The 19,095-nt window shown below is 50.2% G+C and overlaps 1 protein-coding gene across 1 annotated transcript in view; it reads left to right on the forward strand.

The window, feature by feature from the left end:
* Positions 1-19,095, forward strand: part of MAD1L1 (mitotic arrest deficient 1 like 1) — a 316,273-nt gene that overhangs the window by 156,365 nt on the left and 140,813 nt on the right. Inside the window, exon 12 of the mRNA XM_080829793.1 lies at positions 11,294-11,434. Coding sequence (XP_080685919.1) covers positions 11,294-11,434 — 141 coding nt within the window. The remainder of the gene's footprint in view (positions 1-11,293; positions 11,435-19,095) is intronic.

Raw genomic sequence — 19,095 nt, forward strand, 5'->3', positions numbered from 1 at the left:
TCACTGATGTATGTGTCAGTATTATCTTCTTTTCCGCTTGGCCTTTCCACCCTGAGGGCTCAGAGCACAAAGCTTGACTGTGTCATGGCGAGCTCCCGCCATCCTCCCCTGCAACTATGTCCTGTCAACTTGACTTATGAAATGCTTCCTTCCTCACCACCCCACTGGGCTGCTTATGTGGTAAAACCAGGGTCCCGCTCTGCACTAGTCTTTTTCTCTCTCTTTTTCCCCAGACCACACTGCCTCCATCCCTGGGACTCTGCTCAGCCCTGTTACCTGATAGAGCCAGTCCTCCCTCCCTGGCCGCCTTGGCTGGTGGTGACCCTTTATGTTTTCATGTGGGATTTAGAAGTCAGTAAGCCTGCTGAGATCTCTGTTGGGGGTGTAGCACCACCTTGGTAAGGGTGCATATGATCCATGAACATGGTATGTATGCTTCTGTGCTTTTAGGTCATCTCTTTTTCCTCCCAGTGTTTTATAGGGCTTTCTAGTAAACATCTCGTAGATTTGTTTTTTGTGTGTTTTTGTTTTGTGTGTTATTATAAATGGCATCTTCTCTAAAGTTTATTTTTCTAAAAATTTTTTGCTGGCACATAGAAATATAATTAAACTTTGATTATTGAGTTTGATCTAGCAACATTCTAAACTTTTTTTAAATAAGTTATTTGTGGATTCCATTGGATTTTCTGTGTTCACAGTGTGTCACCTACTCATAATAGTTTTTACTTCCTTGTACCTTTATGGCCATTCTCTTCTGCTGCTGCTCAGGATCTCCAGCACTGTTTCAAACAGAAGTGCTTTGGTAACAAGTGTGTCAGAAAGAAAGTGTTCACACTTTCCCTGTTGCGGACTGCGGTGAAATTCCTTTCCAGTTCTCATTTGCTAAGAGCATTTTTGTTTATTTTCTTCACCATGAATAGATGTTGAATTTTTATCAAATGCTTTTTTTGCATATACTGTGATGATCATATGATTTTTCTTTACTCCGTTAATGTGGAAAATCAAATTAGTTGATTTTCAAATGTTAAACCGAGCTGGCATTTCAGGAATAAGCAAACCTATGTATGGTTTTCCTTCCTGAGTACTGCCTAGTTTGATTTGCTAGTAAGTCGGATAGGGATTTTGCCTCTGTGTTTATGAGATTTTGACAACTAATTCTCATTTCTTCCAAAGTCCTTATCAGGTTTTGAGGTCATAGATTTTCTGGCTTGATAAAATGAGTCAGGGATTCTTTTTTTCTCTTCTCTGTGATGGCGTTTGTGAGATCAGGGTATTTCTTCTTTAAGGGTTGGATAGATTTCACCAGTGAAGAGATCTGTGCCTGTGGGGTTTTCTTGTTGGGAAGATTTTAAATTGGGGCTTTGATTTCTTTTAATAAGTTCAAAGTCGTTTGGATTTTCTTTATGGATGATCATTCATCTTGATGATCTGCGGCTCTGTCTTCTTTTTCAGTCTGGCTGTTTGGTTGTGTATGTGCTCGCTCTCTCGAGCAGTCTCGCGAAGAGTTTGTCGGTCTTACTGCTCACTTGAATGAACTGGCTTCTGGCGTTCTTGATTCTGTACCACATGTATTCTGCCTCATTAACTTCTATTTGTATACTTTTCCCTTTTCCTTTTTAATTTGTTGTTCTAACTTTTGAGCTACTTGATGATTGTTTTTTTCCCTCCTGTGCCTTTCAGGCTGTAAACATAGATGCATGCCGTAGTTAAGATATGTTATATTTTTCTTATCATTCATTTCAAAATACCAGTTTAGTGTGATTTTTATTTTGACTACCAGGTTATTTAGAAATAAATTTAATTTCCAACATTTTATGATCACCAAATTATTTATTTATAGCTCAGTTTCATTGTGTTAAAGACCACACTCTGGGATGTGTTGTATGACCCCCTAGGGAGCCGATGTTTGTAAATGGCCCATGCACCCATCAGAATCACGTGTGGTCTGCATTGTTGAATGCGGTGTCTTTTAAGTCTCTGCATATCAGTTGTTAATCATACTGTTAAGATTTACCATGTCCTCAGTGATGTTTCTCCCTTTTTTTTCAATCCTGAGAGACCACCGTTGGAATTTCCCAGCTTCACTGTAAGTTTGCCTATTTCTCCCTTTAATTTTGTCAATTATGGCAGCATATCTTTATTAGGCCCATATAGACTAAAAATAATTATCTTCTTGGTCCATTTAGCCTTTTATTATCATGAAATAGGCTTTATAATTTCTTTTGATCTTTGAATCTCCTTTGTGTGATATTAATACAGATGTTATCAGCTTCCTTTTAATATAGCCTTTGTTCCTTTTACTTTCTCAAGTTTTGTTATGATCGCTTCTTCATTATTTTATTATGATGTCACTCCTACACAGGTTAGAGATAGATTTTGTAGTTTTATACAGTCTGAAAATCTTTGTTTTTTTTTTTTAGTTGAAATATTTAATTTAGTTGCAATTAGTGATAGATTTGCCTTTTTTTTTTTTTAAGATTTATTTATTTATTTTAGAGAGAGAGTGCACTTGGGCAAGTGAGTGGGGGCAGAGGGAGGGTCAGAGGGAGACAGAATCCCAAGCAAATGCCCCACTGGGTGCTGAGCCCCACATAGGGCTCGATCTCCCAACCCTGAAAGCACAACCTGAGCCAAAATCAGGAGTCGGAGGCTCGCCTGACAGAGCCACCCAGGCGCTGGATAAACATGCTTTTAGACTAACCACCTCACTACCTGCCTTTTGCTTGTGTTCTTTTTTGTTTGTTTTTAATACTTTGTTGTAGACTAACCATTTCCCCCTCATCATCTTGTTGTTATGCTTTAATGCAATTTTTTAGTGCCTGTTATGGTGATTACAACAGACTGTCAAAGTCTCATAAAAAATAAGTACTTCTCTCTCTTCTAGATGATTCAGAGGACCTTAAAACATGGCATTTATTGAGCTTTTGTCCATTTACAGACTGTTATTGTTGAGCACTTTACACAACACACACACACACACACACACACACACACACACACTACTATAGCTGAAAACATACCATCGTTATATTTTTTAAAAACGTGAATTCCAGGATAGTTACCATACTGTGTTATGTTTAGTGTCAGGTGTACAATAGAGCGAGTCATTGCTTCCATACGACACCAGGTGCTCATCTCCACAAGCGCACCCTTAGTCCCCACTACCTGTTTCCTCCCCACCTAGTGACCATCAGTATGTTCTCTACAGTTGAGAGTCTGCTTTTTTGTCTGTCTCTTTTTTTTCTTTTGCTCATTTATTTCTTAAATTCCACGTACGAGTGAAATCACGTATTTGTCTTTCTCTGACTTATTTCGCTTAGCCTTATACTCTCTAGGACCATCCGTGTCATTGCAAATGGCATGATATCATTCTTTTCCTGGCTGAATAATATTCTACAACGTGGAACGAATATATATATATCACAGCTTCTTTTTCCATTTATCGATCAGTGGACACTTGGGCTGCTCCCATAGTTTGGCTATTATACATAATGTTGCAATAAACACAGGGGTGCATGTATTTTTTTCTAATTAGTGTTTTCATATTTTTTTGGTAAATATCTAGTAGTGCAATTTTTGGATCATAAGATAGTTCTATTTTTAACTTTCTGAGGAACCTCCATACTGTTTCCAGAGTGGCTGCACCAGCTTGTATCCCCAGCAATAGCGTATGGGGGATCCTTTCTCTCCACACCCTTGCTGACACCCGTCGTTGCTTCTGTTGTTGATTTTCGCCGCTGTGACAGGTGTGAAGTGGTACCTCCTGGTGGTTTTGACTCGAATTTCCCTGAAGATGAGTGATGTCAAGCATCTTCCCATGTGGCTGCTGGCCCTCTGGTTGTCCTCTTTGAAGAATGTCTGTTCACATCTGCTGCCCCTTTTTCAACTGGATTATTTGTTTTTTGGGTGTTGAGTTTTGTAACTTCTTTGTATTTTGGATACTAACCCTTTATCAGAGATGTGATTTGAAAATATCTTTTCCCATTCAGTAGGTTGCCTTTTAGTTTTGTTGATTGTTTTCTTCGCTGTGCAGAAGCTTTTATTTTGATGAAGTCTCAGTAGTTTATTTTTACTTTTGTTTCCCCTGCCTCAGGAGACTTATCTAGTAAGATGTTGCCACGGCCGTGCCTGTGTTCTCTTCTAGGATTTTAATGGTTTCCAGTTTCACATTTAGGCCTCTCATCCATGTTGAGGGTGTTGTGTATGCTGTAAGAAAGTGGGCCAGTTTCATTGTTTTGCATGTAGCAGTCCAGTTAGTTACTGTTGCCTTGTATGTTCATATAGATGTATAATTCTCACCCTTTTAATTTTTTTTTCATCACCACCTGCATCCCTGGGCATCCACCCGGGATCATTTTCTTGGGATCATTTTCTTCTGCTTGCAGAATGCCCTTCGGTGTGGGTCTGATGCTGAGCAATTAATTCACTTTTTCCCAGTGTGAAAATGTGTTCCTTACGGTTTGACTTCTGAAGAATATTTTTGCTGGGTATGGAATTCTCGGTTGGCTGCCTTGCAGCTGTGCCCATTGAGCCTGGACTTGTGTGTCTTTTGACTCGGACCAAGTGAACACAGGAGCAAGCTGCCTCCTTCCTGCAGCCAGTCCCTTGCCCGCTGTCTCCTCTCCAGCTGTTTGTGGGTTTCTTTGTTTTCTGTTTTGTTTTAAGAAGGTATATAAATATTCTACTATATCTAGAATTATATTTTCATTAATAAACTTTACTTTAGGGACAGTTTTGGGTTTACAGGAAAATGGAGACGATGGTACAGAGCCCCTGTATTCTTTCGTGAATCCCACCATTTGACCTAACATCCCGCATGTTCCGTGGCCATGGCTGTCACAATGAGTGCACTAGTTTGGGCACAGGACTGCTAACTAACATCTGTGCTTTAAAGTCTACTCTTGTGTGGGTCTGTGGGTTTTGACAAGTACATGTCATGTGTGTACCATTATAGTATTATACACAAACGTGTGTATGACTGCTTCTGTTTTCTGCAAAAGGTTTTAGGGAATTGGTACAATTTCCTGCTTAAATATTTGGTGGAATTCCCAAGTGGAACCATCTGAGTCCAGTGCCTTGTTTTTAGGAAGGTTATTATTAATTCAACTTCTTTCAATAGATATAAGCCGACTCAGATTTTCTCTTTCTCTTCTTGCAAATTGTGGTAGTTTGTGCCTTTCAAGGAATTGGTCCATTTCATGTAAGTTACCAATTTTCTGGGCATGGGTCTGTTCGTAATACTCCTATTCTTCTTCATATCCCCGCGATTTGCAGTGATGACCTCTCACATCTGATATTAGTGTTTTCTGTCTTCTCCCTGTTGTTTAATCCCGGTCAGCCAGCTAGACATTGGTTTTGTTGATTTCTCTTGATTGATTTCCTGTTTCCAATTTCATTGATTTCTGTTCTAATTTTTATTACTTCTTTTCTTTTGCTTTGGGCTTACAAGTGCTCTTCTTTCTTCAGTTTTCTAAGATGAGAGCTTAGATGATTGATTTCAGTTTCTTTCCTAAACTAAAATATGCATTCGGTGCTGCCTGTTCATCTAAACCCTGCTGCTCATTGTGTTAAGTTTCATTTCATTTAGTTAAAAATACTGTTCTGTTTCTCTTAACACTTCTGTGACCCATGTGCTTTTTAGAAGTGTTGTTTAATCTCTAAATAGTTTGGGGTTTTCCAGCTATCTACCTGTTATTGACTTCCATTTTAATTCCAGAGTGCTCTGAAAGCTTACTCAGTATGATTTCTGTTCTTTTAAGTGTGTCCAGGTGTGTTTTATGGCCCAGAATGTGGTCTGTCTTCGGTGAATGTTCTATGCGAGCCGGAGAAGAATGTGTGTCCTGCTGGTGGCGGGTGAAGTATTTTATCAATGTCAATTAGATCCCTTTGATTGATGGTGCTATTTGGTGCAACTATATCCTTACTGATTTTCTGCCTGCTGGATCTGTCAATTACTGATAGAGGGTGTGGAAGTCTCCAGCTACACTAGGAGATACGTCTGTTTCTCCTTGCTTCTTTATCAGTCTTGCCTCACGGATTTCGACCCTCTTTTGTGAGGTGCATGTGTGTTTAGGACTGGTATGTCTTTTTGGGAATACTGACCCCTTTATCATTATGGCATGCCCCTCTTATCTCTGATAGGTGTTTCTTTTTCCTGAGGTCTGCTTTGCCTGAGATTAATAAATTTACCCCATCTGCTTCATTGTCTTTTGATTGAGGTTAGCACAATGTATCCTTCTCCACCCCTTAACTTTTATGTCTGTCTGTGTTTGTAAAGTGGGTTTTTTATAGACATATAATTGGATCCTTTTCTTTCTTTTTTTTACTCCGTGTTGACCGTATCTTTCAGTTGGTGTGTCTCAGTCACTCACAGTGATACCGATCCAGTAGTTCGGCAGCTGTGATGTTTGTTGCCATTTTCTGTGTGGACACTTGTTCTTGACTCTTTTTCATTCTTCCCTATTGATCTGCCTGGTTTGGTTTTCAGGAGTGTCTTATAGGACTCCATTTCTTTCTTTTTCTCTGTTAACTCACGAATTATAGTTCTTAAGTAATGTGTCCTCACGGTGGTCCTTGAGTGTGCGGTTGTATCCCAGTTGGAGCCCATTTTGAAGCAGCGCTGTCCCTCTTCCCAGGGCGTGCAGGAGCCTGACTCCATGGCGCCCCCAGGCCCTCCCTCTGTCCCTTCTCACCACACTACCACTGACTCACCTCCCCACTGAGGCATGGTGGCCCGTCCCTGTGAGCATTTTCTGTGCGATCAGTGCAGACTGAGGAAGGGACACACTGGTTTGGCTGTCACTAGCCCCTTCCCTGAAGCTCACGCTTTCTTTCTGTAGATCGAGCTTCTGACTGCTACCGACTGCTCCTCTCCGGAGAATGTTCCCACGTGCTGTTTTTGTCTGAGGATGTCTATATTTCCTCTTCACTTTCACCTGAGGTTTTCCTCTCAGCGCTTGGATGTTTTCACTCCCTCTTGCTCTCACGTGCCGCCTCTCTCTGTTGGGGTTTCTCTGTCTTTGGTTTCCTGAAGTTTGAACAGGAGGTGCCAGGGTGTAGATTCTGTGGTATTGATCTTACTTGAGGTTCTCTGAGCTCGCTGGATCTGAGGTTTGGAAGATCTCCCCTGATGGTGAAGTCTTTGCTCGGCCCCTGGTGTCTCAGTGCAGCTCCTACCCCTTTCGTAACTGCCCCTTATCCTGCGATGCTCTGCTTTTCTCTTTATTTCTCTCTTAATTTCAGTTTGGGAAGTGGCTATTGCCACATGGCTGTGTCTTTGTTTCCTCTGCCTCTTCTATGCCCGTTTTCATCCTTCTGCTCTGTTCCTGTGTTGTTTTATCCTTTCTCATATTTTTGTGTTGATGGGCTGGCTCATTAGTTTTCAGGGTTGCTAATGCAGACACTAAAGTTATAGACTTCCTGCTGAATTTTTTCTTGCATCATTTTTCTCTGTCATATTTTTCTCCATGTCTCCTCTTTTAGAGGTTCCTGCACGTATTTAACATAGCAGGTGCTTAATGATATCTTTATCCCTGTTGGAACAATTTAAGGCCCCAGGCCTCCCTTAAAGGCTTTTATTATATTTTATATTAGTTCTTTGTTTCCTGAATTTCTGTTTCTGATTTGTACGTCTCTGGATGGTACCTCCACATCACAAAGTTGAGAAGTTATGAACAGGTGCACAGTGAGAAGCATACCTCTACCTGCCTTGCCCTGCTCACCCACGTGAAGGCGGCCAGGGGTCTGGCTGAGCTTCCGGAGAGTGTGCGCGCATGCGCCTGTGCCCTGTGCCATGCGTGTGCCACTCCTTCCCCAACTCCTCCACGGCCTTAGCGTCTCAGCTGTTTAAGTGTCTAGTGTCGCCGCCGCGCGTTCCTCGTTGGCGGGCAGGAGCTGCGTTCATGTGCCCTGTCCCACTTGGAGAGTCTGGGCACCTGGTGACCTCACGCAGTCACGGTTGCTTGTGTCCTGGGGTCCATCCTGCGTGGCCTTCTCTGGGGAAGCCATTGCTTCCTCCACCCCCACCGCCCTGTTGCCGCAGCGTCTTCCCGCCCTCCCCCTGACACGCTTTTGGGGCTTCGGCCAGGCTTTCGCGCTGCGGACGGGCTGCGGGCTGCTGCAGCTGAGGCTGGGGCTCGTGGTCACTTCTGGAAGTTACTTGACCTGGGTGGTTGCCCTCCTGTCCTTCCTGCCCTTCCTCCCGAATGCTGATAGAAACCCTGCCCTCCCCTGTTCTGCCTGGGCCCCCCGCTGCTGGCTCCCATCTGTCCGGCTTGTCCCTTCATGTTCTCTTCTGTAGCCCCGAGTGTCTCTTTAGCCACAGCCCCATTGCTGTGTTACCTATTTAAGTGTTTGAATCGTTTGTTTACCTTGTTGAGCTTCATTTAGTCTGCTTTTTGTCTTTGTTCTAAACTTGCTTATTGTTTCTTGCTGATACGGTAAATCCCTTTATTGTTTGACACACACCCTGTGAACCTTTTCTTCCGCTTCTGGTTGTTCTGTTACCTGATGCTGTGGGTTTCATCCTCCTCGTTCTTGTGTTTGCAGGTCTGTTTTCAGTTGTGCTCTGCTCTATGATCTAGTTTTATTTTTATTTCGTTTTACTATGACCTTATGATCCTTAGAACTGTGTCTTTGGAACTGGTTTGATGCTTGGAGTGAGGTTCTGCTTTTCTAGCCAGGATCTCTGCTCCCTCCCGTCACGTGCCCGCATGCACCTGCGGCCTTGGGCTGCTGTGTGGTCGTCCGCCCACAGGCAGTGCTGGTGTGCCTATGAGTGTGCGCCACTGTCTGGTTTGTTCTAAAGATTGCCCACTGGAGAGACCCGACTTTTTCGGTCCTGGTTCTCTGATCTTCCCTCCTGTTCAGGCACCACATTTTTTGCTTCTCCCCTGCGTGGGGGACTGATTCCATTCCACCCCAGGGAGCTCCTGCCCCGGACTCCAGGGCTGCCCACTCCCTCTGGACTCGGGAGGAGAGCAGGGGCAGTTAGGGTCCATTTACATGAGAGGGGGGCGCACGTGTGAGGGACCACGTTCGTTAGGACCACGGGCCGGGGTATTTTGGTGCAGGGGAGCCCATGGAGTAGGGCAGGCCTGTTCTTCAGGAACCTGGGAGTCGCAGCTCATCTGGACACTGGTCAGGGCCATCTTGCCAGCTGTAGAGTAGCATGTCACCTCTGGGCTCTGTCCCTGCCGTGGCTCAGCAGCACCAGAGGAGGCAGAGCCTCTGCCCCTGTGAGCCAGACATCGTCGTGCCTGCAGCTGCTGGCTGGTTTGCTCACACACCCAGCACACGCTGGGGCTCAGGGGGAGGTGGATGTGCAGCCTTCACAGGGCTTGGCAGCAGCGATCTCTCAGTTTGTACTCGGGGCGCATCTCCACGGCTTCCGCGGCCCTGACCGGATGTCTGTTTGTTCAGGGATTAATCACCGGCATTTGCTCAAGTGGAAACGAAGCAAACTTCACCACAAGTGGAATCACTCATTAAAAAGTCATTATCAAATTCAAACCGGCACATTTCTTGGTCTTTTACTAGTAATGACAAAACAATCTCTTGAACAGGTACGACAGACAACGAATCTGCTAGTTCACGTGCTCCTCCTTCCATCCTCGGCTCCCTTGGGGACGCGATGGAAGAGCCTTGTGCGGAAGGGCAGTGTTGGGGGGTGGAGGGGGTCAGCGGAGGAGACGACTGCAGGTTGTTCTTGAAGGGAAGCCCCCCACACCGCCCCTCGCCCTCTGGGCCAGCGGCACTCTGGTAGCTCCCACTGTAAAAGTCAATACCAAGATAGAGCGTTCCAATGAAATGAGGATGCTCCATAAACCTTCCTTTGGAAACAAATTTCCCACGGATGTGCGACCAGTGCCAGGTGGATTTGTAACTTTAATTTCTCACTTATTGAATTTCTTGTCATCGGCTAATTGTGGAGTCCACGCTGGAGTGATGAGCAGGCCTGAGGCTTGTGAGCTCTGCCCCTCCTCTAGTCCTCCCCGAGAAGGAGGGCCTCTCCCACCAAGAGGACGCTAAGACAGGGGCTGTTGCGGGTCCATGAATGTGCCTTTGAGCCTGTGCTGGTACGGGCTGTCCCGGTAGCGTGTCCGGATGGGAGGGGCTGGGGCCCTGAGGGACCGAGGCAGTGCCAGGGCTGGTGTGGGACATGCCTGTGAACCCGTGGAGGTCTGTTTGCCAACATGGATGAGATCACTGGGCCTCACTTATGGGGCAGTGCGCGGACACAGCGTCTGTGACGGCATCGATCCTCCCACCCGTCCTTTGAGACAGGCAGCTTACCCCACTAGTCTGGGAACTGAGGATAGGGGTGAGTGCTCGGGCCTCAGGTGCCCAGCTGGCCCAGTAGAGCTGGGACAAACCAGCCCCGGGCAGAGGCCATGGAGCTCTGTGTCCTGCATTCCGCAGCATCAACCTCTCTGGGCGCCTGTTTATAGAACTGACTCTCAGGCCCCACCAGACTTGTGGAGACTAAGCTGATCTCCCCCAAGCCCCTCAGGATGTTTGCATGCACGAGGGTATGAGAAGAATCCTCAGAGCACCTGGGCTTCTGCACGATGACTTGATTTTCTCCACGTGGCCTTCCCAGGTGACAGCACGGAGGCAAATGGGGTGCCCGTCCCCAGCTCAGGCCGAGGAAGAATCCAGGCTCCTAGGGAGTGAGAAAGGGTGGTGGGCAGCTCACAGGGGAGACAGCAGCTCCTCTCCTGGCATGGGCACCCTTTGTGCAGGCCCTCCAGAGCCGCTCGGTTGCTGCACCTGGGGACCTTAGGTCCCTGCTGCCTTTCCTGGTTGGCCTCCAGAAGCTTGTCTCCCTCCGTCAACACCTGGGGAAGGCATCTTGCAGTTGTGGGCGGGAGAAGCCAAGCACGTCTCCCAGGGCCTCGACTCTGGCGCATGGTCAGCCTCAGCAGGTGTTCTCGCAGGGCCCCACTGGGCACGCTGCTCTGTGGCTTGGTCCTCCCACTGTGTGGTTGGTACCGCCTCCCTCGAAACCTGGGTGTGCCTGCTGGAATGGGGTAGAGGGCTTCTGCACAGCTGGGGGCATCAGCAGGCTCAGGGAGGGGTCTCTGCCCTCCCAGGTCTCCACTCACCTGCAGCTCAAGGCCAGGCCATTGTGGGGAGTGCCTGGATCACGGCTGGACCCTGGTCGCACCCAGGCTGCTGGTTTGGAGCAGCTCGGGGCCCTGTGGTGGCCTGGCTGGGCTCTGTCAGGCCATTGCAAATCCAAACGCTCCTGAACTTCTCGAGGAGCCTGACTCCCTGCCCTCTGTGCCCACAGGAGCGGGACGGCATGCGCGCCATCCTGGGTTCCTATGACAGCGAGCTGACTGCGGCCGAGTACTCGCCCCAGCTGACGCGTCGCATGCGTGAGGCCGAGGACATGGTGCAGAAAGTGCACGCACACAACTCGGAGATGGAGGTGAGTGTGCAGTGGGCGCAGGCCAGCCACCCGACTGGCTTCAGCATGCTGGCCCCGCTTGTGACCTGGTAGCCCGGGAGAGGGTGGCCCACCAGGGGACCGCTGCTGGTATAGCATCACAGACGGACCTTCAGTTCTGATTGGAAAGGTTAGCTCCAGCCGTGCTGAGGGAGTCATCATAAATATAAGTGCATTAATAGCCATTTTATTACGACACATTTGGCTCCACATGAAACATTAATGAAGAGAGATTTGCAGGGAAGGCTCCCTGACACCTTCAGTCGTCCCTGGCATTTTTTTCATTGAGAGATTCCTCCTGTCTGTGTGCGCCCCGTGCGCCCTAATCAGTTAATTACGAGGCTGACAGATCTGGTACCTCCGGTGCCATCTGTTTGAGTTTTGTGTATGTCAGGTGAGGAGGGGCTGTCACTGACCGGCGTGGTCACCCTGTCTTAGCTCGCTGGGCCTGCACATCCAGCCCCCGGCCCTGAGGCTTCCAAAATGGGCTCCCCCCTCCCCCAACGGCCTTTAGCAGAGGCTTCGGCAGACAGATGGGCACCCGCTTTGTCTCAGCTCCCTGCCACGGGCCCCACTCGCCTCCTAGTCTTCCCCTCCTGGAGTCCTGCCTGCTTGCTCAGGAATGGCCCAGTCTCAGCAGAGAAGGTCCCTAACTCCTTCCTCCCCCTTACTGTGGTCAGCAGTGTAGTAGGGCATCACCCAGCCTTCCCATCCACCCACCTCTGGAGTTCTGGGCGAGTCCAGACAGGTGGAGGATGCCCAGGCTTGGCCAGCGTCACCACTACCACCGTCTGTTCCTCTCTGTCCTGGTCACTGTCATCTTTGCTCCTGGATGTGGGCACAGCTGGGCCCCTCCAGAAGCAGGCCAGCCCCTTGCTGGTTTCCTGCACTTCTCCCAGGCCAGTGACCCAGATCTGCACTGGGAGAGAGACTGCCCAGTGCATAACTCCGGCTTCCTGGGATCCCCTGTCTTTGAGGCTGGGTGCTGACCCTGAGACGCAACCTCAGAGCCCATTTCACTGGCTCTGCTCACTGTCCTGCCTGCTGGAGCAGAGGCCCTGGTCCTCCCAGCAAAGCATCCTGACTGTCTGGTCCTTCTCCACGTACCCCCCACACCCTGTCATCTACAACAGGCTCTGTTAGCTTCCATAGGAGCCCCCCACTGCCCCACCGGGCCCAGGTTGCTGCCTGCAGGGCGGACCGAGCATAGGGAGACAGGCAGCCAGGTGTTCCTGAGTTGGGCCCACCAGTTACTGTCCCCTGGCCTTTCTGGAGCATCAGCAAGCTGGTGAAGTGAAGCTTACTCAGGTGTTAGTGATCAGCAGCCACCCCCCCCACCACCCCCAGCCTTTGGAGTGTGGAGGCCGTGATTGGGTCAGCGCATCCCCGGGGTTGGACCTGTAGCGGTCCCATCCTGCTCAGAGGCATCCGTCTACCCGTGTCGAGAGCTGTGCGCCTCCCAGCCCCCACCAGGTGGCAGCAGACAAAGCCCCGGGTCCTGCTCCCGTGTCCAGGCCTTGGGTGGGGACAGGCAGTGTCTCCTCAGCCTCTGTTCCGCTCTCATTGCTGGGCCCCTCTCTCGTCATCTGTGCTGGAAGCAGGGTGTCCTCCCCAGGAGGCTGACAGGGGGCTATCCGACACACGTCCTGGGGGCGGTGTGGGGGTGCATTGAGGACAAGGGACCCCATGGCAAGGCCTGCCACATGCGGGATCCACAGAGCTCCTTCTGCCAGAGGACCGTGTGCCTGATGAGCTCAGTTCTTTGCTGGCAGCTGCTGGAGCCGAGGCACCTCTGCTCTCTGGGTTGTGCGCGGGATCAGGATGCCGTGCACATGGGAGGGGCCTGCGAGGAGCTCTGGTTCATCCACTCATGGGGACGTCCGTCATCCTCGCAGAGAGCCCGCTTCGCTTACGCTGTCCCATGCTGTCTGGGCTAGTCTGGCTAGTTCTCCGGCAGCCCGAGCAGGGGCAGCCCCACTCGATGATGTCACAGAAGTGCTCCAGGTAGCACGGACATAGACGGCCCCTCTCTGTGGTCAGTGGAGGACGAGAGCATGGTAGACAGGCAGAAAAGGTGGGAAAGCATAAAGTCCTCCTTGTTTCCGGGCGTCACAGCCTCGGTCCCGGAAGGGGCACAGAGATCAGGCTCCCTCCACGGGCCCCGCAAGCTCATCAGGCTGCCCCGAAAGGGGTCAGTCACACGTGGGCCCAGGGGTGGCTCTGTCAGCGTCTTGGAGGGTGTGCAGCCCTTAGAGGGAACGGCCCAAGTTCTGTCCATACCTTCTCTCTTCCTGGCACCACGCTGGCTCTCCTGCAGCACCGGGACTACTCACTTCCCCTGTGGGAGGCCCCTGCCCCCGAGCTCCATCCAGGGGGAGGTCTGAGTCAGGGAGAAGGAGGCCCAACTTTAAGAACTAAGCCCTTTGCAGTGAAAAGAAAGGGATTCAGAGGGGGTCGGCGGTGGGTCCCAGGTTCAGGAAAGAGTTGGGCGAGCTCAGGGATGAAGTGGATGTGAAGGTGACCGTGCCCGCTGTGTCCAGAGCAGCGGCACCAAGATCAGTCTGCCCAGTAATGCCAGCAGTGAGAGGTGGGAGCACTGGGTGGCAGCTGGTGCCAAATAGCTCTGCCCCTCCTGCCGTCACCATCTGTGACGAGCTTCAGTCTCTGAATGGGTGGGCATCCTATCACCCCGTAACCCCCATGAAGGTGGGCCCATCCCCAGCCACTGTGCTGACCCTCTCTGCAAAGCGGGCGGAGGAGAACCTCTGGAGGCATTTTGGTGTGCTCGGTTCTGGCCAGGCGGGGGACCAGGCTTAGGCTAGGGATGCAGTCCCCCCTGCCAACATGAGTCAGCAAACAGGGGTTTTGATGCACAGCTTCCTTGGGAGCCAGTGGCTGGAAGAGAAGGAATGTGGTAGTGGCTGTGGGCCATGAGTTGGGGTCTCTCAGGTTCAGGAGCCTCATGGACTCCAGGAGGCAGTGGTAGAGCCTGCCTTCTAGGTGGGACACCAAAACCCAGACATGGGCCTAGCAGAGCTGAGTCCTGCAGATGTGTGTCCCCATTGGTAGACGGAGAGTGGGTGGGCATGGGAGGGTGCAGGTGGGTTCACTCTGTTCACACAGGCTCATGGAGCCCCTGGCTTTGTGGCAGCCTGGGGGGCCCAGCCCTACTTGCCCTCGTCCCATCTCCAGCCTGCCATGGCCTTGCCATGGGGTCCCTTGTCCTCACCGCACCCTCTTGGGATCCAGACCGTCTACTGCAGGGCAGCTCTGAAGCTGGAGTCTCTGAAGCCCATTTTACCCCTTCCCCCTGCTGTGGGGCTGCACTCTAGACAGGAGCCCCCAGCCCCTCCCTGCTGAGGCCCCAGGTCCTCGGAGGTGGCAGAGGGGCTGTGGCCTTGGCTCTGCCTGCTTCCTGACCCTCAGTGGGCAGCCAGCCCTGGGAGAGACCCATGGCTCAGTGAGCGGAGCTGTTCGTCTACTTTGGGCAGGGGCAGCACTCTGGTGCTGGGAGCAGGTGCGGGCACCCCAGCTTGGAACCTACTCTCTGGGTCACCCAGGCCATGTGCTGACCCCGGGCCCTGCAGGCCACGGGGTGCTGCTCTCCAGGGCTCGGGGCAGGGTTTCCTGTTCTTGGTTATTAAACAGTGATGTTTTATGTACTAGGAACTCGAGAGCTTTCAACACTGCCCTGAAAAGCCTGTCGGAAGTGTATTAGTTGAGCATTACATACGGACACACAGTGACAAGTTACGTCACTTCGTAGAACCCGGTTGTTGAGGTTCCTTGGTGTCTCTTGGGCAAGAGCTCTGTCACTGCACGGATGCACCCATCGCTTGGGGGACACACGCGGGCCCTGGACGAGCAGTGGTGCTCTGAGTGCTCACTGGCAAGCCCCCAGTGTTGCCTGTTTTGTTCAGCTGCCTTCAGGGGCCATGGGGAGCCACGAAGTGCATGCAGGGAGAACACCCCCACAGCCCTCGGGGTCTGATTACCGAGGCGGATTAACTCTCCGCAGCTCCCCGCCTGCCTGATGGATTGCCTGTCTAGAAGGCAGGGTCCAGGGGGACAGAGGGGGAGAACATGACCGTGCTGGAAGTCGGGTATGTGTGATAGGTGCGGGGTGTGCGCATCTCTCTGCTCCCCACCCCCATACCTGCTGCTGCTTCCTTTCGTTTCTTTCCTTGTTTTGTGTTCTGCCTTCATGGCTGCCCTGTATGTCTTCCCCCCCACCTCCCCTCCCATTCTCTGCCATGGCTCCCCCCAACCCATCCCCGTCCCTCACCCCAAGCTCCTATGTCTTCTCACTTGGGTTGGTAGGTTGGCCTTGCCCATAAAGGGCCAGATAATACATTCTGTGGGCTCTGCAGCCACATGCTCAGCTGTGTGTGGCTGCTGAAAGCAGCTTTGGGCCGTCTGTGAATGGTGGGGCGTGGGCGTGGGCACGTGCCCATACAACTTTATTGACAAAACAGGCAGGAGGCCTGGATTTGGGTGCCGGCTGTAGTTAGAGGATGCCCGTTCCAGCCCCACTCTTCCTGGGACCCCCGGCACGCTGCTGCTTGTGTGAAGCCACCATGGTGGGGTGGGGGGGCTAAGCCAGCTTGGCAGGTACCCTTGGGCAGGTGCAGGGAGAGAGCTGCTCCAGGGGACCCTCTGTTCACTAGCGGGGAAGGTGGGGGTACTGGGTACTGACAAGCTTCCCTGCTCCTCGTGAGCTGCTGCCTTTCACTCCTTTAGCTTAATCAGGTTGTTCTGATGTGGAGCACGTTTTGAGTCCGGCAGACACGTTTCAGTGGAACAAGCTGGAAGTGTTGAGGTTGGGAGAATCCCAGTAGCGTGTCTCTGGTGAAGTTTGTGCCGTTTTGCATGGATTTTGTTTATTCCACTTAATAAAGCGGCTGCAGAAGTTCGTAGCCTATGTCACGAACCTTCCTGTGTCGACAGAGCTATAAATATGCAGCTCACGCCTCCCTGATTCCACATATCAGCCTGATTTGTTTTTCTGATTTATTTAATTAAAACAGATTATGGTGCTGCTGGCTTCATGAAGGTATGCGGAAAATCCCAATTTCCAATGACTCTCGTGAGAGCCCGATGACGGTGCTTGGGCCCTCCTGTCCTGGCTGGGGCTGGTTTGGCCTCCGGAGGAGCCCCGGGTAGTTCAACAGGTCTAGGGCCCACTTTTCCTACTTAGGAAAGTAGCCACTTGCTGTCCTTGCAGGAAGAACTTGGGGTCACTGTCCTGTGAAAAAACACACACAAAACAGTGAAAAATTCGCAGACAGCATTGAAAGAGAGTCACTATGTGACGGACAAAGGGAGACGAGAAGGGGTCAGTGAGACGAGCCAGGCTCGGGGACCCCTCTATGGGGAGTGCTCTCCGAGTGCATGGGCAGGGAGACCCACGGGAGACAGGTGTTGGATGGAGGCTTGGGCTCTCGTGCTCGGGACTGAGGCAGGAGGTGGGGGAGTAGGGCTGGTGGCAGGCTCTGTGCAGGACACATCAGTGGAGCCCTGGCCTCTGGGGTTGGGGATGGGCCCTGTTGGACCCCTGGGGAAGGGTGGACACTGGACTTGGCAGACCAGCACCCCAACTGCCCTGAGGCGAGAGTGGCGGATACGGATTGCATTCATCCAGCGGTACAGTGTGATGTTTGGGTGTCCGTGCCCATGGTGCAGTGACCACCACAGTCCAGCTGGTCACCCCTGCATCACCTGGCCTAGCCCAGCTGGTTTTTTCCTGTAGCAAGAATATCGAAGATCTGCCATCAATCAGCACATTTCAGGCACATGAGGCAGTGTAATTGGCTCTGATCCTGTCACCGGGCTGTGCTTGAGGTCTCCAGGTGTTGTTCACCTCCCGGCAGTGTGCACGCATGCGCCCACACCTCCCCGGCCCTCCCACCCCTGCCCCTGGCAGTCATGTTTCTCTTCTCAGTTTCTGTGAGTTCAGCGTTTTCTGATTCTGCATGTAAGTGAGGTTTCACAGTGTTTTTCTTTCTGGTTCTGCTTTAAGTATTTTTCACTTAGTGTGATGTCCTCCAGGTTCGTTTATCTTGTCGCAGATGGCAGGGGCTATGGCCTCTTTGCTTCCTCGTCTGTCGGCCACTGGCGGCCGTTGTGCCTGCTCCTGAGTCTCGGCTGCCGTGACCGGTCCCGTGACGAACCCGGAGTACAGGCACTGATTTGCGGGAGTGACTTTATTTCCTGTGGATATGCTTCCAGCAGTTGGAGTACTGGATCACATGGGTCATATTTCTATTTTTAATCTTCGGGAGAGCCTCCGTACTGTTTCCCTTGGCAGCCGCGCCACTGCACATCCCCTTCAGCGCCGGGGTCTGGTTGGGGATCCCCGCACTAACAGGCGTGAGGTGAGACCCCACCGTGGTCCTCATGTGAGTTTCCCTTATGGTGAGGGCTGCTGAGCACCTTCTCATTTGTCGGTTGGCCGTCTGTATCCTCCAGGAAAGTTTCTATGTTGATCGTTTCCCCACTTTTAGTTGGGTGTTTGTTTTTTTTTGCTATCAGGTTGCACAAGTTCCTTACATGTATGGCATGTTAACCCTTCATCTGATAGATGGTTTGCAAATATCTCCTCCCATTCTGTATTTTCTCCCGTCGCCTTGAATTTTGCTGATGGTTTTGTGTGCTGTGCACTAGCCTTTGAATTGGATGTAGTCCCACTAGTTTATTTTCGCTTTCGTTGTCTGTGCTTTGGGTGTCAGATTGAAAGAAGTCAGTCACCAAGGTGAACGTCAGTGAGCTTTTCCTCTGTTTTCTTCTAGGATTTTTCTGGTTGCAGGTCTTTGTTCTGCGCTGATTTTGTGTGTGTGGTGTGAGATTGGGGGTCCGTTACTGTTGTTTTCCACGTGGATGTCCAGTTTTCTTAACACGGTCCCTTGAGAGCCTGTTCTTTCCCTGTTGCAAATCCTTGGCACCTTTGTCAAGTGCTAGTTGAGCATATATGCGTGGGTTTACTTCTGGGCTCTCTGTTCTGTCCCATTGGTGTGCGTATCTGTTCTTAGGCTGTTATGCTGGTTTGATTACAACCGTTTTATGGTAGTTTGAAATCAGGAAGTGTGATGCCTCCAGCTTTGTTCTCCTCACTCAAGATTTCTGTAGCTACTCAGGGTCTTTTGCAGTTCTATACAAAATTTAGAATTCATTTTTCTGTTCCTGTGAAAAAATTTTGATAGGGGTTGCACTGAATCTATACTTTGCTTTGGATAATATGGACATTTTAACAGTAGTATGTCTTCTCATTCATAAGCATGGAGAATCTTTTTATTTATTTGTGTCTCGTTATGTTTCTTTCATCAGTGTCATAGCTTTCAGTCTACAGGTCTTTCACCTCCTTGCATAGATCTGTTTCTAAGTGTTTTATTGTTTTTTTTTTATGTTGTTGCAATAGAATTGTTTTCTTTTTTGAATTGTTCAGTGTTAGTGCATAGAAACGCACCTGACTTTGCATGTCAATTCTGTATCCTGCAACTCTACTGAATTCACTGGTGAGTTCTAATGGATTTCTTGTGGAGTCTTGTTTGCTACACGTTAGATCACGTCACCTGCGGGGACACTTCTACTAATTCCCTGAAGAGTTGGATGTCTCTAACTTCTTTTTCTTATCTGATTGCTCTGGC

Source organism: Martes martes (genome assembly GCF_963455335.1).
Source record: "Martes martes genome assembly, chromosome: 18".
NCBI classification, from domain to species: Eukaryota; Metazoa; Chordata; class Mammalia; order Carnivora; family Mustelidae; genus Martes; species Martes martes.